The following is a 25,260-nucleotide window of genomic DNA, read 5'->3' on the forward strand; positions in this document are numbered from 1 at the left end:
CTCTGCTCACTGGCCTCCATGGGAAGTTGAGAACCAGGGGGCCCAACTAGTGGAAGTGCTCAAGCACCGGGCCTCAGATGCACATAGGACCGGCCTCCAAGTTGTCACCACTCATGCAACTTTGGAAAAACCCAAACCCCTGACCCTACCAGAACCCCACCCCCACTACCCCAAGTCCCTAAGGAGAACAGGAGGAGCTGTGGTAGGAAATAGGTTCTCCCAGATTTTACCCTCTTTTTTTTCCCTGAGGCATTTGAAGTTAAGTGACTTGCCCAGGGTCACACAGCCAGGAACTGTGTCTAAGGGCAGATTTGAACTCAGGACCTCTTGAGTCCAAGGCCCATGCTCTATCCACTGTGCCATCCAGCTGCCCCGCCCTCTCAGCTTTTAAACAACTCTTATTGGAACTGAAGCTGAGGGCGAAAGGTATGACCTCTCAAAAGAAAGATACTGCATTTTCCATCTCCAGGGCTTTGCCTCAGCTATCCCTTGGATCTAGAACGCCCTTCGTGATGGAGACCCTACCTTCTGCAGCTTCGTCACTTTGTCATAGTAGGTGTCCAGCTCCTGGCGCAGGGAGCGGTTTTCGTCCGAGAGAACCTCCACCATCTGCTGCGCTCTGTAGACGATGGTGTAGGGGTCCGACGGCATGGCCTGGTAGGGCGAGGGGAGCTGCTGAGCCCGGGGCATGGCCGCGTAGGCTTCTCCTGGCTGCTGCTGGTTCGGATTGGGCTGACCCTGGCGGTACGAATCCCCCTGGTGGCCCTGACTGGGCAGGAGCAGCTGCTGGGGCCTGGCCAGCAGAGGGTTAGGCTCTCCCTGGTTTTGGCTCAAGGGGTGCTGCTGTGCAGGTGACGGCCTGGTCGTGGGTGGAGACTGGAGCAGGTTCAGGGACCCCAGTGACGTCACGGAAGATGTGGGGCTGTGATGGTGAGGGGTCCTAGGCTGCAGGGAGATGTCCTGGGCCGGTCTGAAAGGCAGGAAGAACACATTTGGTAAATTTGGAAGCAGGGAGGTCGAGGAAAGGAGTGGGGGATGGTCCCCGTGGGAGGGGGGATGGGTAGGAAAGGGTCGCAATCCAACTAGACAGTCCATGCCCCTTCAGTGTCCAATTCTCTGTCTGCAGGCTCCAGGCTGGAGGAAGCGCTTGGAAGGGAAGTTAGAGTAGGAATTAGTAGCAAACCCATCAGCCTAGTACAAATGGCTAGGAAAGAGCCTTCTCCCATGAGTGCAAGGGGCAGCCATTGTCAACACACTTTACAAATGAAGTAACCAAAGCTTGGAGGGCTTCAGTGGGAAGAGTGAACAGCGTCAGAAGCAGATCTAGTTCCAAGTCCGCGTCTCTTCCAGCACCCCATAGTGTCTCCGTCTCTGCTCCTGGGCCCTTCTCCCTAAAGCTCAGGCCCGCTCTCTGCCAGTGGCCCAAGCTAATGGACCAATACACGCTTGGGTCTCTTGTCTGGGAGCGGCGAGAATGAACTTTCACCAAAGAGGCTGCCTCTGGCTTTGCCCGTCACAAGGCCTCTGTTCTGATGAGTGATTCAGCTCGGCCATCTGCTTGCACCCCTAAATCACCTGCCCTTCTCATGCTTGCTCTCAACTTGAGGATCTGAGTGTGAGTCCTACCTCTTGCTGCATCTGGGTGGCAAACCACAGGTTTGAGCCACGTGCGAACCCTGTTCGCTTGTGTGCTTGGCAGACATTGATTAAGGGTGTACTGCACTTAAGGGTCTGTGTTCAGGAAAGAAAACCTGCAACTATCCCCCATAATCCTCCAGGGGCAGAACCTGAAGGCTACTCCAAGGGAGATGCCCAAAGCACCAAGGACACCGAACACCTAGCGCCCAGCACTTCCCTAGTGCCAGCTATTGGTGGGACCACCACCACTGAGGGCCTTGAATTTCACTCTATTTCAGATATAGTCAGAGCATTGTAGGACGTCACCTAGACCAAGTACCCCGCTTCACAAAAGGAGAAACCGAGGTTCAGTCACTGAGAAGTGACTCAGGCTAAGGCAGGGCCGGAAGTGGCCTGACTGCTGACTCCGAGGCCATCCCTACTGGCAGCCAACTTGCAGGCCATCCATATTGCTGAGAATTCTGAGCTCAACTCTCATACGGGGCAAGTCCCAATAACAGAGCCATTGTCCATTTTTTTCCTGTGGGGCTCAGGGCTAACATGACTAGAAGAACATAAGGGCAGATGGTTTTGCATTTCCCAGTGCCCAACACAGACCGCAGCCCTAGGGCAGATTAAGGGCACGGCTTCCAGTGTTCAAGAAGGATTATTTCCTTGGACGGCCACACGCCATACGCCAGGAGACACGGATGACTGCATCCGGAGACCTGGGCAGCCACTCCAATTCAGATATGCAGTCTCCACGGGAATCATGGGACTCTGATGCTGGCTCATGTCCCTTCTCCCCAGACCCGGGTTTTGGACTAGTCTAGGAGCATGGCCTCTGATTCTCTCTTCGGGCTCCTAAAAAGCAGAGCACAAACATGGAGCAAAAACAGAAGCCACAGAGTCAGCCTCTTCTGGCTTGGAGGCTCCTGGGAGTGTGGAGGGTCAGTGACCAGCCTAGGACACCTCCTAATGAGCCACCAAAGGACCTCTCCAATGTAGCCAGGGGCAAGGACATAGAGCAAGGATGGATACTTTAGATTTTGCTCTCCAATGGACTTGGGTGCCATTTCTTCAACAGAAAGACTGGCTCAAGGGCCATTAAGGAACAAGATCCTCCCAGAAAGCTTAGCTCTCAGCAGCCGCACCCTCCCCTTGCCCCTTCCAGATAGCCTTCTTAAGAAGAGCTTGTCTCCTAGACGTTAATGGGCCTAACCCACCCAGTACTCTACTGGACTCTATCAGTCCCAATCCCAAGGGTTCTGCTGTACTTTGGAGGACGGCGAGTCCCCTTCCTTCCTGCAGGCTTTACGCCCATCAGAGCGAGAGAGCCTCCAGCAGGTGGCCAGCCCGGCTTCCCCTTCAGCATTTGACCAGGTTTCTGGGTCTTCTCCCCTCCCTGGCCAAGTGGGGACTTTCTCAGTCCTGGGGAAGCCTGTTGGGCAACCCCCTGGGCTGCTTTTAGAAAACAAAAGCCTCCCACAAACAGAAAGGCAACAGAAGAACAGCCTGGGGCAGGAAGGTTTTCCTCCCTACTAGGTGGCTCGCTTGACCTCTGTGTATTCAGCTCTCACATCTGTCTCCCCCTCCCCCCCCAGTATAGCTAACTCACAGACCCCCCCTTTAAGGATTCCACCAGAGAATGCCCAGGAACCCAGGTGTCCTAGAAAACAAATTTCTATGTAGATTCAAGAAGGACGGCTCCCTGTATTTGTAAGGAGACCAAACCATCCCAGAACAGCCTGGGAGGATTTGATTCCACAGGGGCCACCTCATGTTTGCTCTGCTGGGCCCTGCCAATCTGGGGGTGGGGCAGAAGCTTAGCATGGAGTCAGAATAAGGGGGCAGCTGCAAGGGGAGGGGAGGGAGCCCAGCCACACTTGGCGCATCCTCCCCAAACTCACTAGCCTGAGGAAACATGGCAGCTACAGCCACTGGGCCCAAGTCAGGCTCAGCCACTCAAGGGTTACTCTGTTTCTTTGCTTAACTCTGTAAGGGGTTCCTGCAGCTGGCCTGGGAGCCCAGGGGCTCAAGGCAAACTGCAGTGGTGGGGGCACTCCCATACTAAGGGGGTGTTCTCTTTTAGGCCTGTAGTCCGAGAGCAGAAGCAGGCTTCCCTTGGGCTCTCCTGGGCCCAATCAGGCCCTCACTGTACAAGCTCTTCTGGCTTTCTGGGGCCTGGGCCTCCCACCTCCACCTGGGCCGCCCCCAGCCCCGGCAGCCAGACTGCACGGTCTGGCCAATCCTGGCCAAGGAGTCTGATCTCTCCTGGGGGACAAAGGGAAAGGAAACAGCCGCGCCTCAGTTTCTCAGGCTGTAAACAGAAGGGAAGGGTGCTATAATGCAGATTTCCCCTCACTGGCTATTATGAAGAGGAAGCCACTTCCTTGCCAGATCCCAGCAGCCACCCAGATGGGCAAAACTGACCACCCTTAGCCGGCTTTGTGGCCAGAGCAAGACCTGAAATCCCCTCTCCTCCCTCCCCCATTGGACAACCCACTTAGGGAAGCTCCCGGGCACCTCCAAGAAGCCGGCGGGGCTGACTAGCTCCCCCATTGCCACACTAACCATGCAAGCCAAGCAGGCAGAGACAAAAGCATCACACGATCCCACCCTGACCTCACAGGTCCTGCAGCCTGCCACTGGATGGCTTGATCTGGGTACCCTGGGTGCCCGCTCGGCCTTCCTCATTCTCATCCCTGTGGGTCAGGGAGGGCAGCCCCTGGCACCAGGTGAAGCCATGAGCCCGGAAGCTAAGCGAACCTTGCGGTGGGAGCCGTGGGCCTTTCTTTCCGGGCCTCTCCGGCGGGAAATGGGAGAGGGCCGGGCCTTCTCTCGCCCAAGCTGCACTGTAAGGTCACTCTTAAATTCCACCAAACAATGATTGAAAGAAACCTCAGACCTGGGCAAGAGTTCAACAATTGAAAGGAGGTGGCCGCTTTCTTTATAAACAAAAATAATCTTTTTTTTTTTTTTTTTTTTTCTCCAAAAGGTTTTCTTCTTTTCTTTGCTTAACAAAGCATTCAATCAATGGCTAACCCTAGTGTGCAGAAAGCGTCCCGGTAGAGGCGGACAAAGCTTTGGAGCTGTTCCGGCGGCGTTCTTTCCTGGGTTCCCATCTGCAGGGTTATGGCGCTGACTAAGGCTCCCAAATGGGGCCTTTCTTTTGCTCCCTCCTGTCTCATAGGGCGACTCGACAGCAGAGCTTGGACTAAATTACCAGCAAGCCTCTTTCCAACTCGAAAATTCTCCCATTCTGATTCTTCCCCTTTCTTTTCTGTTCTTTTCTTTTTTGGGGGGGTGGAGGAGGGGAGGAGGAGGGAAATAAAAGGATTCTTTTTTTCTCTCCAGCTCCCCAGTTAATCTCCAGGCCTTCTCAGAGCCTCCCTAGCAGAGGAGGATTTAGCAGCAATTTTCTCCAGAGTTACTTGACATCCAGCTCTGTCATTTGCGGATTAAGCACCAAATTTCCCCTTCTAATTGGTGGGCTTCCTCATAGAGCTAACCGGGCTCCGGGAGACAGAGGTGGCCACAAGGCCACGGCCTCCTTGAGCATCACCCTTCTCCCCAGACCCCGCTGGCAAGCACTTCCCACAAGCTTGGAGTACCCCCCCATCCCCCGCCAGAACAGAGCTGAAGCGTTCTCCCCCCACCCAAAAGGGGCGCGGTTCTCATCTCCACACAGTCCCAAGTCCCAGAAATGGAACCCCAGCCAGCAGCACACAGGGCCACTCGAGGCATACCCACGGAAAGAAATCCTGCTAAAATGCCGATTTTCCCGGATTGGCTTTTTCCGGGATGAAGAGATCAGCAGATAGCTGAGGGGGGAAGAGACAACGACAAGTTATTGGGCTGGAGTTTCGGCAGCTACATTTCCCCGGCAGTTTAATCAGTAATAGAAGGGGGGGGGATGTTCCCTCTCGGGGCCCTTTATTATTTATTTAGGCAGATCAAAGAGGGCTGTTCCCCCCCTCCAGACCCAAGTTCTAAATGCCGTCGAACAATACTGGGGAATGAGTTCTGAAAATTGCTCTCCTGGGAAGGCTGGTGGGCTACTTCCAGGCCCCAGCTCCCCAGCCTCAGCCCCCGGCCCAAGCCACTAAGATTCTCTTTCCCTAACTGCCCCACCCCCTCCCCGGCACCCCCTGAGCTAACCAGATGCTGGCCTGGTCTGAAGAAGCCAGCCTTAGCGCCAGCTCCCACCTCTCCTCCTGCTTCAGCAGATGGAGCAGGGAGGACCAGGGCTCAGGCCCTTCATTTAGTCCAGACCGTCTAGTTTCCCATTGTAATCCAGTTATCAAGATGGCGGCTCAAGAGGGATTTGACTTTTGAAAATCCTGTGGAAGAGACTGCATGGGAATGAAGGAACTCCCAGGACGGATGATTTACCTTCACTCTACTACTGGGCCCCTAAAGGGACCTCTTCTCCAGAAGTACCTAAGGGACTATGGGAAAAAAGGCTCTTTGCCTGCCGACTGACTCGGTAAGAAGAGAAACAGGGGACAAATAGTGAAGCTCAAGCAAGGCTCATGGGATTTGGTCTAGAAAGGCTCTTACGGAGACCTTAAGCCACAGCTTTGAGTTTTAGGGCAGAAGGACCTCAGCTCCCAAGAGCTAATACACAGGAATAGAGCCCCCGTTTCTTAAGACTATCCCAGTGCTTGCTCTACTGCACTACCGAGAGTAACGTCCCCATACTTCTAGGTCGCTTGCGTACTGAGCCTTCAAACCCAAAACTGTACTTGCTCTCATTGCAGGGAATGGAAGCAACGAGAGACCAACGTGTGTCGTTAGCAAGCATCGCACCGGGTCTTCCTGACTTCAAGGATGGACGAGAAGATAGCTGCTTTATTGAGCCACCCCTCCACACCAAGCTTCTTCCCCTTCCCAGCTAGCAAAGTGCCCCCATGCTAAAAGAAAAGTCCAAAGCTACAGTATGGACAGGCAGAGCTGTGCAGGGTGGAGACACTGCTCACCTGCTTGCTCCATACTCAGGGGGATGCTGGTACCTCATCATGGGCCCCTCCATTCTCCCGGGCTGGCTTAGACGATGTTCACCGAAGAAGTGCCCGGCCTCTTGAGGCTTGCAGACCAGAGATGGGTTGGGCACGCCCTTGAATGGATAGTCGGGAGGAGGACCCCGGTGCTCCATGGCCTTCAGGCTGGGCTGAGCTGGTGCTGGTCCTGGGTTCTTGTAATAGTCATTGGAACCTGTGGGGTTTTTGTAGAGGTCACCGGGCTGCGGCGGGGAGTGTGGAGAGCTCGTCACAGGGGCGTGAGCCTTAACCCCGCTGGTGGCCAGTGACAGCTGCATCAGGCGCTCGCTCAGGGAGCGGACGTGGCCCTGCTTGAGATCTCTCAGCCCCTCGTCCTGGTGGACCTTCCCGGCGCTGAGCCGCTGCACCACTGGCCGCCCCTCTGTCCTCATCTTCTGGTTGGTGACCCCGGTGACGTAGAAGGCGGCCCCAACGCTGGCGTGCTGCTGGCCCCGGAAATACTGCGACTGGACCTTGGCTTCCTCGTAGGTGGGCAGATCTTCGCTGTTCTGCCTGCGGGAGGGCAGCTGCTTCTCCATGACGTTGTTGTCCACTTGGATCTCCTGGCCCTGAGGCTCCTGGCGGGCAGCCCCGAGTTGCTGGGGGTGAGAGAGCGGGAGCACGTGTGCGTGCTGGTGAGCATGAGGAAGCTGGTGCGGGTGCTGGTGCTGATGCTGATGGGGGTGCTGGTGATCTTGGGCCGTCATCCCCTCCCCTTGAGATCCGGGGCTCCCGCCCCCGCCACCAGGGAAAGGTGGTGCATTCCCCGTGGCTTGCTGGTGCAGGGCCAGCAGGTTACGGTTCTCGCTGGGGTTGCCATAGCGTAGCTGCTCCTGCAGCAGGCGCTGTAGCACGGTGGGGGCGGCCGGCGGGTCTTCGGAACTCCTCATCTCCAAAGTCGGGGCCTTGTGGGCGGAGAGCGAACGTGGCTGCTTGGGCTGCCCTTGACCTGCAATGAGGACACAGGCAAAATCTGAACCAGAGGGCTGCTCGAGGGGCCCGGCAGGCCCCCACCCACCCACTTGCACCCAGCCGACCGCTGGCTGCTGCCCGGGCCTAGTGACCAGAAGGCTGCCTTGGAGCTAAGTGTCCTGGGCCGAATCCCAGCACCCAGGGCTTCTCTTCCTCTTGACAGAGACCGCAAAGCCAATTGGGCCTTTGAGAAGGGGTTACTGAGAATGAGGGGATGGGGCAAGGCCCTGAAAAAACAAAAACCCTGAGAGGAGAAATCGGGAAGGGGGGTAAGGAGAGAAAAAGATAGGAGAGGAGAGGGGAGGGGGGTAGGAGAGGAAAGGAAAAGAGGAGGGGAGGGGAGAAAAGAAGAGGAAGAGAGGGGAGAAAAGGAGAGGAGGGGGAGGGGAGAGGAGGGGAGGGGAGAGGAGGGAGAGCAGAGGAGAGGAAGGGTGGGGAGGGGAAAGGAAGGGAAGAGAGAAAAAGAGAGGAGTGGAGGAGAGAAAAGGAGAGGAAGGGAGGGGAAAGGGAAGAAAAGGAGAGAAGGGGAGGGGAGAGGAGAAGGGAGGGGAAGAGAGAAAAGGAGGAGAGAAAAGGAGAGGAAGGGAGAGGAAAGGAGGGGAGGATTGGCTTTCTAGAGAAAAACTGAGGCCCAGGCCCTGAGGAGTAGCCTGCTCAAGGCTACACTTTGGGAGGCTTGTCTTTAGTAAGTTCTGCCCCGCGGTGTTGGCCACTAAAGGCAGGGGCTCCCAGGCTGCACTGGGTGCTGAGCTGACCATACCCATGGTGCAGACATTAGTTTTCAAGTGTGTTTGGGCTTTGGAGGTGGAGCAGATTCCAGGGCTGGCTCGGGGCCTCACATACATCGGACAGTCAGTGTTTCTTGAGCTGTTGGGCCAGAGGCGGAGGCCACGGCCTCAAGAGTTGACTGACTCCGGCATTGCAGCAGTGGAGGCTCAGGGACCCAGCATCGGAACCCTTGCCCTTTTATCTCTAACCACAGCCTTTCAAGTCTCCCCCACCCCTGGCTCTGCAAACACAAGCCCCTTGCCTCGGGGTCACTGTGGGAGTGCAGGCAGAACCTGGGGGGAGGACAAAGGCTGCCCTGTCCCCTAGTCCCCGAGCCACCTTCGCACCCCTGGCTGTCCTCCCTTGAGCCTACCACAGGCCCCTCTGGGAGTCATTCCCATTCCTAGACCTCTTCCTCCCTGGTGGCAAGCCCCACTCCTCCCCACTTTGTGCCAACCCCATCCCATCCCAGAAGCCCCCAGCTGCTAACATTGTGTTGGGCCTTTTGTAAGTCCCGAACACTTCAACATGCAGATAGACCCCTCTGAGTAAAACCCTAAAGAGTGCTGGGACTTTCTCCCCTGCCGCCCCAGATAAAACAAATGGCAAAGAACGTGAAAGAACCCTGAGGCCGAGCTACAGCTTCTCCCCATTATTTGCCTCTGTCTCCCCCCCAACCCAAGTAAAACAGAAGTTGTTCTTACCTATTTCTGCTCTCCTTTGGGGAAACCTTGGAGAAGGAAGAGGCTTTTTGCTCAAACACTGACCAACAGCCTGGTCTTTCTGCCACTTGGTCTGTCTCCCTTACCCAAAGGCCTTTGCGGTTGGGTAAGGCTGATCTGATCCTGCTGGGCGTCCAACCACTGGCCACTCTGAAATGATCAGAAAAGGAAGGAGGGGAAAAAAACAACCCATTCCCTTTAACTATAAGCCAGCAGGCACCCAAAGCAGCCCTTTGGGTGTCCGGCTCCCGCTTCCTCCCATAATCCAGACTTAATGAGTTACGGATTGCCTCCACTGGAGCAGAAAGGGACGTCAGAGTCCAACCGCTGTGTCTGAGCGCTTGTGTCTGCCCTAAGGTGTGGGACCCAAGGGGCCCGCTTGTTATGTCTGGGCCTCTGAGAGCTGGGAAGGGGCAGCTAGTGCCTGTAGCAGTGGGCACCTCCAATGATACCTGGGGAAAGGATGGGGTGCCCACTGTTATCTCTGGCCCAGGATGCTCAGCAGGCACTTCCAATGACACCTGGGGGCACAACTGAAGCAGCCTGTCAGCAGGTCAGTAAGGCCTTTGGAGGGCATGGATGATCCTGGGCAGTGGCTTCCCTCCTCAACCAATGGAGCCGGCCCCAATGAGCACTTAGTTGGCTCCCAGTGTCATCACCTTACGCTTCGAAGGGGCTCTCTCCTTGGGGAAGTCAATGGCAACCTGACACTTGGCAGATGAAGAAACTGAGACCCAGGAAAGGGCTTACCCCAAATTATTCAGCTAATACATAGCCCAGCTTAGACCCGGACTCGATGCCAGGGGTTAGAGAAGGCATCCCTGGGTTCCCTAATGGACACACTACCCTGTGGGATTTGTCTTAACCACTCAGGGTCCCCCCCCACTCCTGTCCAGACCGTTACCTGGCCAGGCCACATCCTGCAAACTGACCCTTCCTCTATCACAGTCTGGCCAGGCTCTGCCTCGGTCCCGTCTGGCCACCTCCAAAGCCACCTCTCCCCAGCGGCAAGAGCACGGGACTGCGTGCGTATCGGGTGAGACGCACACGAAGCACATGGCCGATAATTCCCCCGGGCCCGGCTTCAGTGGGTGACTCACATCACTCCCAGAAAAAGCTGGAAGTGGAAACCGAGGGCAGAGGAGTCTGGGGGCTGAGCCAGGTGGCTCACATTTTTAAAGTACAACCCAAACAGTGACCTGCCTAAAAGCAGCACACCCAATCCCAAAGCCCGCTGACTAATGTAACACAGTTTCCCGGCATTGCTGCCAATGGGCAGAAAAGAAGAAAAGATTTAAGAGAAGTTGGCAGCCATGGACGACCATGGCCTGGGACAAAATGGTGGCCCACTGCACCGTATATATTGCAGGGCATGGCTCCCAGCTTGGGGGCAGCTTTGAATCAGCCCAAATGGCAGAATGCTTACTGTCCAATTCTGCCTCCCAGGCCTAAGGATTCTCCATCCCATAGTCATGGGAAGGAAGGGCTGGGTGGGGCTGAGGAGGCAGCTCTCAGCCAAGTTGCAGCTCATCTCTCTCTTTTTTTTTTTTTGAGGCTGGGGTTAAGTGACTTGCCCAGGGTCACACAGCCAGGAAGTGTTAAGTGTCTGAGACCAGATTTGAACTCGGGTCAGGGCAGCTCATCACTTCAGACCACCCGCCATTCCTGATTAACTCTCCCTCATCTGGACCCAGCCAAGCATCCGGCCCCGAGTCTTCAACAGGCTGGGTCACAGATTGCTCTTGAGGCTTGAGCAATTTGGCCGGGAAGAGGCGGCAAGTTCCTCCCCTCCCTAGCCCCCCTCCCCCCCTCCCCCCACCCCCACTTTATTTTTTTTTAACTTCTACTTAAAAGAGGAAGACAAATCAGTTTGAGGAAAAGCTTTCCATATCCCTTTCTAGTTTACAGAATTTTCTCAAAGCCTCATGGGTCAGCTCCATGTCAAGAGGCATAGATTGAAGGGGGAAAACATTGTTTATTTTGCTTTTCAGAGAAAGAAAAGGAAAAGGAGTCCTGCCATGTTCAGAAACGAAAATAGAATGAGCTCGGCGGCCTTCAAACAGCAAGCCGGCCCCAAGCACGCCATGGTGTCGGACGTGGCACCGCTGGGGAGAAGGCCTGGGAGGGAAGGATATCCGGGGTTCTCCCTCCTTGAGGAGCGGGGATCACAGGAAGAATAACAAGGGAGCCAGGCCCAGCTAGAACCGACCACTCCCCTCCAAGGCTCAACTCTGACCTCTCCCACCACACGGGTCCTGGAGCTGCCACCTTGCAAGGCAGGCATGGGTAGGAATGCCATTTTCACCCTCAGAGTCAATTGTGGCAACCTGAGTGGGCTGGAGAGGCCCTCCCCCACAGCCCACTGGGATTTGCCTGGGAAATGCTGGTTAGTGTGTCCCATCCAGCCTGATACCCTGCTGGGAGCAGGCATGGAGTTCAGCTGAGCAAAAGACTTAGGGAACAGCCAACAGACACACCCACAGTCCCCCACATCCACAGCCACCCGCCTTGGGCAACAAGGGCAAGATGGCAGCAAGGCGTCCGTGCTATTTTTGCCTCCGGCCTTGGATATACGTGGACTCAAGCTGCCCCACAGACAACATCCCTGAACAAGTCAAGAAATGTCACCCCTTTGGGCCTCAGTTTCTTGTTCTGTAAAATGACCTCCGAGGCTCCTTGTAACTCTGAATCTATGAGTTCATGGGCCTGCTCCATCTAGCTCTGGGGAAGAAGACAAATGAAACTTGAGGCTTGGTTTTCCCTGGCTAACTTTCTCCAGGATTCAGTGACAATTCTGGGCTTGGCTACCAGGCTCGGTTTGCCCCTCTGTTCCCTCGGACCAGGATCTGAATCAAAATCATCTCCTAGAATTTAAAGGCAGAAAGACCCTGAGAGATCAGAGAGGGAAGCACTATGGAGCAGAGAGAGCACTTGATCGGGACCTGGATTCAAATCCTGGCTCTGTGTGACTCTGGGCAAGTGATTCCCATTTCGGGCCTCAGTTTCCTCCTCTGTAAAATGGGTGGGTAGGACTAAATGACTTCCAAGGTCTTTTCTAGCTCTGAATCTTCCCAAACCCAAGCTTTGGGCCAGAAGATCGCGTGGGGGCCCTTGCCCTTAGCCGACACCCTTTTCCAGTGTCATAAGGGAAAGGGGCTGCAGACTCTGCCATGAACACTGAGGCCCTCTAGGACCACAAGGTGGGGACCCACCAGGCCAGGGCTGATTGGCAGCTGCTGGAAAATTCCTGTGACTTAAACCCAGATAAGGGTGGCAGGCCAAGGCCCGAGGCTCTTTGCACTCTTGGGTCTCATTAGTGAGAGTGGGCTCTGGGGCAGGCAGGCCTCTAGCTCTCAGGCCCCCTCCTGGTTTTTTTGGTCCTCCAAAGTAAAGGAGCATGAGCTGGCCCCCCCCCGTACTCTAGGCCTGGGGAAGGCCATGGTCGCCGGACCACCCCCAGAGAGGCGCCCACCCCTGTTCCTAAAAGACGAAGAGCTCTCTCTGGACATCTTGTTCCAAGTCTTATCTGAGTCAAGACGGCCAACAGTCTCTTGGCCAGCTCTCAGGACAAGAAGAGACCTTTGGGAATGTGTCCTGAGACTGCTCGGCACCCTCCCTGCGCCCCACCCCCCCAGTCCACCTTTCCAAAGCAGCCACCCCACCATTCCCTGTGGCCTCTTGGCAAGAAACCAGGCCTGGGGTGGGGGGCTGGGGAGCCTCCCTGGGCTTTATGAGAAGTTTAGGCTCCATGTTGAAGACAGTTTGCAGGTCCTTGTCCCAAAGCGTGAGCCAGCCAGGGCACTAATTAGGAAATTAGGAAAAACAGGTTCCTAATGGGGTGCCCTCCGCCGGGTACAGGCTCTGCTGGATGGCTCGAAGACCCTGTGTTATAGGCACCCAGGAACTCGAGCATTTTGCTTGTAGCAGAACGCCACGGAAGACCAGTTCTGGAAAGAACCCGGAATTCAGGGCTCTCCCAAACCCATTCTGTGCCGTGTGAGAACAGTGGACTGAGCCACACTCCTGGGCACGTGGCCTTTTGTGCTGAGGGACTCAGCGGAATCCGGCTTCCATGGTCACTCTAGGACTTGCTCCAACCCAGATGGGCCGATCAAAGGAGATCGGGGGGGGGGGGGGGGGAGGGAGGGGGGATAAGGGACGTGGCTTGTGGAGAGGGCCAGATCCCAGGTGCCGGCCATTCTGTGAAGCCCAAGATGCTTCCCCAGAACCAGGAGCAGGGGCCGCGGGAGGCCCAACTGACTCGGCTGGGGCTGGGGAGCGGGACAGGAAGTCTAGCTTCACTGGAGCTTTGGGTAGCAGGCGGAAGCCAGGGGTTGTGGGGTCATTTGAGGCTGGCCTGGGCCCAGATGTGTACCCATCAGATACTCAGAGGGTCCATCTTCTTCTAAGGGGCTCGGGCCTCTCACCTTCATTTCTCCTTCATACCCACCCCACCATTGATACATTATCACTATTTAACAGCCAGGGCTACTGACATTGAGGGAGAACAAGGGTTCAAGGCTCCCCCCCACCCTGTGCTATTCCTCATGTGACCTTGGCCGAGTCCCTGCCCCCATGGGCCTGGTTTCATCCTCCCTACAACAAAGGTACTGGAATCCCGAGGAGGGTGGTACCTGTAAACTGGAGCCTGCCTCGATTATCCAAACGGGACAGGGGGTAGGCCAGGACCCTGGGGTGTGCCGGCTCCGGGCTGGCTGCCCCTCGGAAACTCAAGACCGAGTTTTGTCATCTCACTTAGGATTCTCAAGGGGCTGGCCCACAAGGGGAGCACAGCAGGGCCAAGCAAGGGCCAGGGCAGGGCGGAGGCTCGGCTCGGCGTGCGCCACAATGGATCCTTGGCCCGGGAGCTGGGTGAGCACAGGTGTGCTACGGAGCAGGTGCAGGGCTGACAGCCAACGTTCCAGACGTTCATACCTGAGGGCCTGAGTCACTCCCCGGGGAGACGATGGCAGAGCAGAAGGGGAGAGAGCCGCTGGAGCCCGGGAGAGGAAGTTTGGCTCCTCCCACCCCTTCCCTTGCCTCCTGCTGCTACCTGTCCTCTCTGGCCCGCCCGGGGAAGGCTTGGGCGGAAATCAGCTCAAACACAAGGAAATCCTCCGGCCAACTTTCTCCCCTCACAGATTCCCGACGCCCACCTGACCTCAGGAAGCCCCGAAAGAACTCAGACGACTAGAGTTGTCATCTTGGGCACTTGGCCACAAATGGCAGGCCATCGACCGCCCTTCCCTAAAAGGAGCCTGGTTTCAGCACAGAGACAGAAGAGACTCTTTGAACTGCTCACACCCAGAATGCAGAGGAGGGGTCTCCAAGGCACCCCCCAACACAGTGACAAAGCTGTGGCTGGAAGCCGGCCCAGCTTCTTCCCCACTCGCCTGGAGAACCAGGGGCCCCTGGCCACTCTGTTCTTCAGTGGGCTCCCATCCCTCCCTTGTCCAAAGAAGGAGGATGCCTCGTGGGAGCCATCACCATCCTCTATGCCAATGATCCCCAAAGCATCTGGAGGCCCTCAAGCACCCATCCAGCTGCCTTCAAACACAGGTTTGGGAATAGACGCCAAAGGCCCTTCTCAGCAGGCCGCCTCGGGCAGAAACACCAGTGTCCTTCATCGAGTCAACCCAATGCCACGTGGCCAGCCTGGGCTACCAGGAAACCAGGAGAAGTCAAGAAGGCCAAATGGACGACAGGGAAATCAGATTTCTCCTAAAAAGGAATAAGTGCTCAGTGGCTCACCCCCACTATGCCGGGCCCCAAGCCTGATCAGGCTCCATTGGGCACTGGGGAGAGCCGATCTCACTAATTTGGGACAAATTTTGACTCTTTGAAAATAGCCCAAATGAATGCGGTGGAGTGGAATGGGCTGGGGGAGGGGAGGCAGGGCCCATGGTGGCTTTCTAAGGTCCAGTTTGGGCCTCCCCCCTCCCCAAAGGACTTCACAAAAGGCCATCTGCATGGCCCCCATCTCCACAGCCTAGCTCGTTGTTTTGTAATAGAAAATAAAAAAATAAAGGAAATAATAAAATGGAGGAAGCATGGCTGGGACATGGGATTTTTCACCACTGTCCCTGTTAAAGCTCAGCCCACTCTGTTCTGTGATGTCAGCAACCCCCTCCCCACAAATATGTCAAGCATGCTTCCCCCCCCTCACCCCAAGGCCTGGGGTTTCTTGGCTCCTTCTCTGATGGAGTCCAGGCCTCCGGGATAATGAGGACCATGTGCAGGAAAACGGGCTTTGGGGGGACATCCCCCCATGCCATAGCCTCAGCTGCCTTAGGAAGAATGAGCAAACTGCTTCTGGCAGATCATTTGTCCTTATTGGGGGGGGGTCAAACTCTAAGCCCCCCGGGGCGGGAGGCTGTGTAAGAACGACAGCCGAGGAGTCGGACCAGAGGCCTGGGGGGTGGCGGGCACAAAGCTGCCAGTCCCCTTCCCCGATTATCCACCTTGACGTCGTGTGTTAGTCTTGACATCCCTTTGAGGGGATTCCAGGCCTGCGTGCGCAGCAAACGTGCGTGCCCCAGAGAGACTGGCGGACGCATTTTTCAGCCCCGTTGTGGCTAAGCCGGCCTCCATTCCCGGCTACCGTCAACAGGCGGTACGAGACAAATCGGCCTCCCAAAGTGTGGCTTGGGCGCCTCCCCGCTACCCAGTTTCTTTTTTGGTTTGTTTATTTGTTTTTATTTATTAATTTATTGCTGAGGCAATTGGGGTTAAGTGATTTGCTCAGGGTCACACAGCCAGGAAGTGTTCGCTTCCCCATTTCTTTAATTTTTTTGGCAAGCTTGAAAAGCTTTGGAACCTCCACTGGACCCATTCTATTCCTCCTTGTCCCAGTACATGCAGCAAAAGGAGATGATCATCTATGGGAACGAGGCCTCGGAACCCCAGCTTGGGGGGAGGGGGGAGCGGGGGTCTAGGCAAGAGAGGATGGCTGGACGATCCTATCTCCAATCACTCCTGGCTGTGAGCTCCCACGGGCCCTGCACATCAGGGAGAAGGAGGGGGTGGAGGAGCAGAAAAAAAGTCAAGCTCATTAAAAAGAGCAAAGGTCGGAGACTCTGCTACAAGGAGGCGGTGAGGCTCATTGCGGGACCCTCTTTGTTCAGGAGCCCTGGGTTAGAATCCCAGCTATCTGTGTAAATCACTTTCCTCTGTCAGCCTCAGTTTTGTCCTCTGAGAAATGGGAGGATCTGGCTTAAAAACCTCTGAGATCTGGCTCTAAATTGACAGTTCTATTTATTAAAAAAAAAAAGAAAAGAAAAGAAAAGAAAAAGAAAAGCATTCCACCCAATGATCACTAAATCTGTCATGTGTCAATCATCACAGATTGGAGGCAGATGGGACCTCAGAAGTCATCATCCACCTCCTTCTTCCAGAAAAGGAAACCGAGGCCCAGAGATTGAAAAGCCCCAGAATCTCTATGAATTCATGAGTTGCTGGCATTATACAAGCCACCAAGTCCAAGCCAGCAGGGTCTGAGTAACAGATTTCCAGAGCTTTTGTTAGGAGAAGCCGCCATGTATCCACACTCCATATATTCTCTTTTTTCAACCTCCCCCCAAGCCCTAAGAGCTCCCTTGAACTCCCACCATACTTCTGTACTGGGCTACAACTGAAAAGACTCGAGTGAATTGCCCAGGGTGACGCAGCTATCATGAGTACCCATAGTCCAATTCGATGGGGTCCAAACCCATGAGGCTATTGGCTGTCTCTAGGTTTGGACTCCGTGAGCTCTTCTACCCATTTCATGATCACAAGATCCTGGAGTTAGAGACACAAAGGACCTTAGAGAGTGGGATCATTTTCAGAGGTGGAAACTGAGGTCCAGGGTCACGCAGTACCTCGCCAACTTGGATCAGCAAGGTGGCAACTGACAGAGCAGGGATCAGAAGTGAGGCTCTCAAATTTCAGAGCCCGAGATTCTCTCTAGCCCTCAGAACCGCAGCCTTTCCATTCCAGCAGAGGCAATCCCAGAATTCATTGCTATATAAGTTTTCTGCAGCCTAAGCTAGAAGAAGCAGGTGCCGGTTCATCAGGGACCCCCAGAGGGCTCGGCCACACAGCCTCCAAAGCCGAGAGCTCTGTCCCGGACGGGATAGGTCACTCACTCACCTGCCAGAGACCGAAAGCTCTGTGGCTCATGGGAAGCTCCTCCCGTTCTTCTTCCCTTCAGCCAATCCCAGAGATCCCAGTCACAACAACTTTACCTGTCCCAGCTTGGGGTACATTTGGATCCATGGAGGCAGGCCTCCCAGGCAGCTGCCCTCTGCCCCAACCTCCCAAGCGGACAACCCCAAGCCCAGGCTCTCGGCCAGAATCCCAGAAAAAACCTCATTCCTGAAAAGCAGCAATGAGTGGCAAAGGATGATGGCAGGCTGGTCCCCAGCCTTTCTCCTTGGAGATGTCCCCTGAGCGAAGGCCCTCCGCACAGCACCTGCGGAGCCTTCCCTGGTGTTTTTTCCTCCTTTGTCTCCTTCCTGTAGCTCAATCTCACTTAGACAGGTCCCATTATCCTCAAGGTCATTAAAGCAAATGATTTGTGTTTCCCCTTCTCCTCCTCCCAGGCCTCCCTCGTTCCGAAACATTCCTGGCACACTCAGGCCGAGGCCGTCTTTACAGGGGTGTCGTGACACCCTGCCCCAGGCAGCTCTGCCAAATGATTTAGGAACAAACCACAGCCCTTGCCTTTTCCTGGGGGGCAACCAGAAACGATGGCCTGGAGGAATACAGTGGGGGGGGCAAACTCACCAAAGCTCTGAGGCCTTGAGGATCTCTCGGCACTCCAGGAACGGAGCCTCAGACAAATCCCCACGGGACGCACAGAACCAGCTTCCCCGGCGCACACTCACACGGAGGCCTCTGGGACCCGAGACTGAAAGGCAACAAGCACACTGGCGTTAAAGGCAAGGCAGCTCGCGGCTATCTCCTTGTGCTTTCTGCCTTCCCCCTGACTGGCCACCCAAGGGAAGCGCGGAGGTCCAGGCAGAAGTCCAACGGGCAAGAGGGACAAGTGGCTCCCCCTCATGGAAGCAGAGTCCGGACTCCAAGGGACCTTCGAAGCCAGCCGCTCCGGTCCGGGTCACAAGAAGCCCTTTAAGAGCCCAGGCAAACGGGCAGCAGCCTCTCCTGCACGGAGAAACTTGGCCACCTCCCCAGGCGGCCCAGTCCACTCGGGGCTAGCTCTTGTTATGAGGAAGGTGGCATCTAGCCCCAACAAGGCTGTGTGTCTCGGTCTCTCTCTGTGTCTTACATTTCTCTCTGTCTCTGCGTTTGTGTGTGTCTCTCTATCTCCGTCCCTCCCTCCCTCTGTTGGTCTTTTTCTATCTATGTCTCTTAGATCTCTTTCTGTTTCTCTGTCTCTTATCTCCTTCTGTCCCTCCCTCCCTCTACCTTTTTTCTGTCTCTGTCTCTTAGAAATCTCTGTGCCTCTTAGATCTTTCAGTCTGTGTTTCTCTCTGTCTCTGTGTGTCTCCCTCTGTTCTTACTCTACCTTTTTTCTGTCTATCTCTTAGCACTCTTTCTCTTAGATCTCTTTCAGTCTGTGTTTCTCTCTGTCTGTCTCTGTGTATCTCCTTCTGTTCCCATCTCCCTCTCTCTTTTTTCTGTCTCAGTCTCTTAGATTTCTTTCTCTCTGTCTCTTTCTTTCTCTGTCCCTCCCTCCCTCCGTCTCTCTGTCTTTTTCTATCTAGACCTGTCTCTTAGATCTGTTTTTGTGTCTGTTTCCTTTTCTCTTTCTCTCTCTCCTTCTCACTGTCCCCCCTGTCTTTTTCTTCTGTCTCTTAGATCTCTTTCTGTCTCTGTCTCTTAGATTTCTTTTCTTTCTCCCTATCTCTTTTTCTGTCTGCCTCTTAGATCTCTTTCTGTCTCTGTCTCTTAGATCTCTGTCTCAGATCTGTCTTTGTGTCTCTTTCCTTCTGTCTCTGTCTGTCCCTTCCTCCCTCTGTCTCTCCTTTTCTGTGTTTCCCTCCTGTCTCCCTCTTTCCCTCCCTCCCTCTTTGTCCCTCTCTCTATCCCTGTTAGCCACCACTCCCTCCACTCCAGCTCCTAGTGCCATTCCCTCTAAGGTTACCCATGATCCATCCCCTCTGGCTCTCCCCGATATCCACCCCTCTAGGTTCACATCGTCCCCTGTGTTCCGGCGTGAGCTCCCAGAGGCCGGGGCCGGCGCGTGCTCCCTCCACGTTGCCAGCATTTAGCACCAGACAGGGGAACACAGCCACGACGTTTTCTCTAGGTTGGCTGCTTCGTGGCTGCCTTCCCCTTTCTCTCCTTGTTTTTCCCTGGAGCAGCGCAGCCCTTCTGGGAGGTAGTGGAATACTTGCTCTTGCTTCTCCATCCCCCCCCCCCAAAGCCCACCTTCCCTCCCATTTCTTCCAAAGATTCTCATGCTTTGGCCCACCCGGGAAGGGTACAGGGGAGCACCACCCAATCTGAGAGTTTGGGATGACATCTTCTAAGCTCACCTAGCCCGACTCCTTTTTATGGAAGAGGAAACTGAGGCTCTGAGAAAGGAAGAGCTTTGCCAAGGTCACCCGGGGAATTGCTGACAAAAACAGGCCTTCCCAGTAGAGCACATGGCCTAACATGTTATCCCTCTGTGCCTCAGTTTCTGTCTCAGTGGGTGGGAAAACTCTGTCCTATCCTGGGCCCACCCCTTGCCAAAATTTGGGGGAGAAGGCCACTGCTTCAGATGCAGTTGCGACCCGTTCATCGCCATCCCAGGTGCTTTTGTCTTCATGAGGAAGGACTGGAGCGAGTCTGGCAGGCACCCCATCCTCCCAGCTTCCTGCACTTTCCCCCCAGACTTGTGGAGTCTCTTTTCTTCCAAGAAAAAGGGGAGGGGGGCCTCCCCCACTTCCCCTGATGGAGGACCCCTGGAGCCGAGGCCATTTGTCCTTGACTTGGAATGGCGGGCCGCCCCTCCCCGGACCCCGCGGGGTCACCCAGACCGCAGCCTTTAGGCCAGGTGTCACAAAAAAGGCGGCTAAGCCAGAGCTCGCTCACTTTGCCAAGTGGGCCCCCAATCCCAGGTGCCTCTCCCAGGCCCACAATAGGTGTGGCCCTGAAAAGGCAGCATTGCTGCTGAGGCTGCTGCTGCTTAATTGAATTGGTGGAAAGCAAAGGCCTTTCAAAGGGAGCTGGCTACAGCACACAAAGCCTCCGTACATTCTTCCACAAAGCCAGGGGCCCCTCAATGCTGATTTGGGGCATCTCAAGGGCCCCTCTACACAAAGGCCAGCTCCCACTAGCTGCTAATGGGCTTCGCTTTAGCCTGTTTTCAGCATTCATCTTCAGCAAAACATAAGGGGGGAGGGCAGCAGATAACACTAGAGCCCCGAAGAGAGAGGAGGCGCCCCTCCTCTCCCCCCGCCAGGGGAATCAAGAGGAATGGGTGGGGGAGGGGACCACTTCAAGACCTCAGTAGTAGGGCTGCAAAGTTTACATTGTCTCCCTGGGTCACCCTTTGGGAGATGGGTAGTCATTTTACAGATGGAGAAACTGAGGCTGGCTTGAGCATCTGAGATGGGATTAAACCCCCAAGCAGCCAGTAGCTCTAACCACTGAACCTTGTGCCACTCTAGCAGTTTTTGCAATGGTAACCGACCCCTCCATCTGCAAGGGCACCGGCCCTTCACTCCGTCTCTTCCTTGGGCACCGTGACGACCTTGGGGGAGCGACGTGCACCCTGGCCGGAGAATCTGCCCCTTGGCTTGGGAGACATCCACAATGCCAAAGGAATGGAGCCAAAGGTGGAGCCCCCCACACACCCCGTTAGAGGGGAGAGAACCTGCCACTTTCAACAGGCAGGAACTTAGCAGGTCACTTAATTGGAAGCAGCTGAAAAGAGGAGACAGAAGACGCCCAGCCCGGGAGCACGGGCACATCCACCCCGTCACCGGCCTGAAAGACCTTCCCCCATCATTGCGCGGGTTCCAACCGGGCCGGCCGGCTGCAGGGGCTGCTTCCTCCGGCGGCCGGCCCCCAAGGAGGCCTGATCTCACGCGTTCCAAATGCTCAGTCACCATGGAGGAGGGTACCTGGCTGCAAGCATTCCTCTGCTTTTCCTCCAGATCAGCCCCCCCACATCCGTAGAAGTGCAGGACTTGGGTGGGGTTGGGGGGAAGAAATCTAGGAGGCTGGGGGGAGGAGGGAAGAGTGTGAGAAACTCATTTTGAATCCAAACTGGGATGGGGCAGGGGAGAACGCCTTAAAAAGCTGGCTCAAAAGAAGAGTGACAGGCAGGAGAAGGGCCGAGGAATTACCAAGCCACCCTGTTAAAGGATGAGCTGGCCCCGCACAGAAGCACGGGGGCTGCCGGAGCCACTCTGATTCAAGGGGTGGCCGATATCAAGAGGTCAGGGGGGCCAAGCCCCTGCCTTCGGGCCCAGTAAAGCGCTCAGCCCATTCGAGAGAGGGATTGTCACACAGCCTCTCAAAGCTCCTCCGGCTCCACGCCGGCATCCCTCGTGCCCCAACTCGGAACTAACCGAAAGCTTAACTTTGTGGAACGGAGAACCGAGAAGTCCAAATGTTGCAAGAGTCCTGTCTAGTCCCACAGACCTTGGAATATTCCCAACACTCACGGAACACAGGGGGAGTTTTTAAGCCGTTCCCCATCAGGTAGAATGTCTCCAGTAAGATTTAAAGCAACATAGGTGGGCAAAAAGATCGGGTTCCCTAAGGGTCCGAGGGATTGCTTTAGGGTCACTCAGCCCTGTGTTCTACTTGAAATGGCCTTATTCGGGTCACTTCATTTTTCCTAAACCTCAGGCAACCGCCCTGAGTTTCTCCACCAGATTTTTTTAGACAAAGACAAAAACCTGCCAAAAGGGCTGGAATTCGTGCCTTCTATTGGATTAAAGCAGAAGTCTTTTTTTAAGGGGTATCTGTGTGCGTGCGAGCCCGCTCAGGGTTGTCAGAGCAAGGCTGGGGATCCACTTCAAAGCAAAGAGTTACTTTCTCCAGGGGGCCTTTAGATCAGTCATACTTGGATCATGTAACCAAGAACTTAGCCATTCACTGGAGTGTGACCTTGGCCACATCTTACGTGGCCTCATATTCTCCCTGGAAAAAAGGAAATTCGACTAAGTGCCCTCTGAAGGTTCCGTCTACCCCGAGACTGAGAAGCGGCAGCTTTTCCAAAGAGAGGGAATCGGGGGGAAGTAGAGGCACGGAGAACGAGCAGACGCCGCACACAAGCCTCCGGATTTGGGCTGAAATTGGAGTTAGCAGCTGGAAACGGAGGGAGTCCCTCCATAGAAGCACCTGGCCATTAATGAGCCCCAGGCTGCCTATAAAATGCACAATTTGGTCAGCCTAAGTCTTCTCTCCCAGCTGATCTGAAATGCTATACCCTTTAAAATTGGCACCCAATAACCTCCCCTTTCCCCTGCTGCCTGTGTGCGAGCCCTCCCCCAAGTCAACCAAAGGAAAACTCTAAAAGGCAATCCCACATAACTGGGGGGGGGGGGGCGGGCCGGAGCTGGGCTGGGACCACAACCTCGGCCACGGTCTTAGCGATGTCCTAAAAATAACAGAGAGGTAAAGGGCCCCTCCCCACCTCTCCTTTGCCCCAAATAGGATTTCTAACCACTTTGCGGTGCCCCCGTGGTGGGCGCTGCCCGAGGGCTCTGGACCCGAGCGGATTTTAGTCCCCCAAACGGGGGCCACAAGCGGAGCCTAGGAGCGAGGGGGGCTGCCGGGTGAGTGAGCCGGCCACCCTGGGCTTGGACACCAGCTAGCCGAAGCCCTCCCCGCACACTCCTGGATGGCAATCGTCACGAGCACAGAACATGTCTGGGTACCGGAGGAGGAAACTGAGGCACAGAGTGGTTGTATGAGCCGTCCCACGTCCTGAAGCAAGGAGGTATCTGAAGTGGGATTCAAGCTCCTGCCTTCAGAGTGGGAGCCTGGGTCCCCAAGTCCCCTCCCACCCAGAGGCGCGCCCTCCCACTCCATCCACGCTGGCCACCCCTGACCCAGCCGCAAAGAATGGCTGGGATTTATGAATGGGGGGGCTCAATCTGTGAACATGTGGAACTATACCATTCCCCCCTCCCTTCCATCCCCAATCCACCAGCCTTGGAGAAATGTCCAAGTTGCAAGCAGCATGCTGCCAGGGGCCGCCCTTCCCTGTGGTGCGGCCCGGGGCTGAGTTCGGTAGGTGTCGGTGACCCTGTCCCGGGTGTCTCTGAAGCCCCGGCCGCCCCCCCCCCAACCAGCTCAGTCGTCGAGGAGGGAGGCAGCGGGCGCGCGCGGGCCCACATGCACTGCGGCTTCCTGCCCGGACACCGAGCGGAGAGAGGCCGGAGCGCTCCTGCCCCGGGACTGCCTTGGACCCCCGACGGAGGTGGGCCGGGCCCGGGCGTCCCGGGGCTCGTCCACGCGGAGCTCCACCTGCCCCGCGGTGCCCACGGAGCCCGCGGCGTAGACGAGGCACGCGGGTGCCCACGCCCGGCCGCTCGCGCCGTCACAAGTCGGGGCCCCCTCCCCCCGCCCCGGGCCGGTGACGCTGCGCCTTCCCCGCTCGCTCCGACGCTCACTTACCTCGGGCTCAGGTGGCCGGAGCCGCCGCCTGTGGCGCCCTGCCGCCGGGCTCGGGTCTCGGACGGCTGCTCGGGGAGGATGCGGGCGGGCGACGGCGGGCGGGGAGCTGGGCAGGCTGCTGCAGCGGCCGCGGACACAGGGACTACCCCGGCCCTTCGGGAGGGAAGGGGCGTGCCGGCTTCGGAGGCGGCTGGAGCCGGGCGAGCCCTGGGACGGAGCGCACCGAATCGGCCGGAGCGAGAGACAGACACCCCGACGCACCGAAGGTACGGAGCGACTGCGGACCACTGGGTGTCTGGCTATTATTCTTCTAGTGGGGAACGGCTCGGCCCGCCCCCGGGCAGGGGGGTGGGGCAGGGGGCGGCAGGGGGCAGGAGGAGGAGAGGAGGGAGGGGGGAGGGGAGAGAAGGGACCCAGTCCGGCCGATCGCCGCTGGGGTGGGGGGGGGGACGGAGAGGGGAGGGGACGGAGGGGAGGGGGGACAGGAGGCGGAGAGGAGGGAAGGAGGAGGGGCCGAGGGGCGGGGAAGTTTCAAACAATTGAGCGGCGGGGTCCCGGGGACCGGGAGAGGGCGGAGGGAGGAGGGCGGGGGCCGGCGGGCCTCCCGGGGGGGGGGGGGGGGCTCCCGGCGCACCCAGAAACGTGGCAGCTAGAGGTGCCGCGAGCCCCGTGCCATCCACGGGGTGGGCACCCGGGACGGAGGCCGGCGGCAGCCCTGTGGGCCGAGGAAGGGCGGCGGGGCCGGAGGAAGGAGGAGGAGGGCTTGGGGAGAGGAAGAGAAGCAGGAGGAGGAGGAGGAGAGGAAGAGAGGAGTGGAGCCGAAAAGCGGGGAAGCCGCGCCGCGCCGCGCCGCTCTCCGGCGCCCGGCCCCCTCCGGCGTGCTCCGGGGCTGCTCACTGCGCTGTCGCGGCCGCTGCGGCGCTGGGCTCCGGCCCGCGGCCCCGGCCCCGCCGCGCTCCTCCTCGGGCAGTCCCCGCAGGGGAGTGGAGGCGGAGCGCCGCCCAGTGCCCACCTCCCAGGCGGGCCCGATCCCGGCCCGGCCCGGCCCGGCCCGGCCGGTACGCGGCGCGGCGGGATGGCAGCGGACGATCGGAGGGGACGGGGAGGGGGAGGGGGCTGCGGGGGACAGGGGACCGGGGACGGGGGACTGGGGACCGGGGGATGGGGGCGGGCAGGAGGGAGGAAACCGCGCCTACCCGCCCGATGCCGCTGCCCATTGGTAAGGCAAGGCCCGGGCGCCGCGGCCCATTGGCCCGCGGGGCCGTCCATCATCCCCCTCCCCCCCTCCGCCCCGACCTACCTCCAAATTAATAAAGGCAAACAAGAGGCTATTGTCTTTCTCCCCGAGCTCGGCGCCCGAGGAGGGAAGCCTGGCCCGGGCTCCTGGGGCTGGCGGCCGAGGTGTGACACTGGCATGGCCGCTGTTCCCTTAAGGCCTGGCCGAGGCGGCGACTCCCTCCCGGCCCTCCCTCCTTCCAGCAGCACCGGGGGAGGGGGCCCCCCATAGAGTAGCTGCCCAGACCCAGAGAGTTTGGCTTCTCGGCCCCGCTCCAACGCTCCCGGCCAAGGACAAG

The 25,260-nt window shown here is 57.0% G+C and overlaps 1 protein-coding gene across 8 annotated transcripts in view; it reads right to left on the bottom strand.

The window, feature by feature from the left end:
* AMOT (angiomotin) overlaps positions 1-24,727 on the bottom strand; it is a 64,845-nt gene extending 40,118 nt beyond the window's left edge. For 2 of the 8 annotated variants that reach the window (XM_074278443.1, XM_074278449.1), the window contains exons 1-5: positions 23,687-24,727; positions 17,888-18,011; positions 9,104-9,271; positions 6,600-7,608; positions 526-970 (exon numbers count right to left, since the gene is read on the bottom strand). In XM_074278443.1, coding sequence (XP_074134544.1) covers positions 526-970; positions 6,600-7,549 — 1,395 coding nt within the window. In that variant the 5' untranslated portion in view covers positions 7,550-7,608; positions 9,104-9,271; positions 17,888-18,011; positions 23,687-24,727. The remainder of the gene's footprint in view (positions 1-525; positions 971-6,599; positions 7,609-9,103; positions 9,272-17,887; positions 18,012-23,686) is intronic. The other 6 variants (XM_074278448.1, XM_074278442.1, XM_074278447.1 and 3 more) reach the window with 5 other exon arrangements.
* Positions 24,728-25,260: the final 533 nt, after the last annotated feature.

The sequence above is a fragment of the Sminthopsis crassicaudata genome, chromosome X, assembly GCF_048593235.1.
Source record: "Sminthopsis crassicaudata isolate SCR6 chromosome X, ASM4859323v1, whole genome shotgun sequence".
Taxonomy (NCBI): domain Eukaryota; kingdom Metazoa; phylum Chordata; class Mammalia; order Dasyuromorphia; family Dasyuridae; genus Sminthopsis; species Sminthopsis crassicaudata.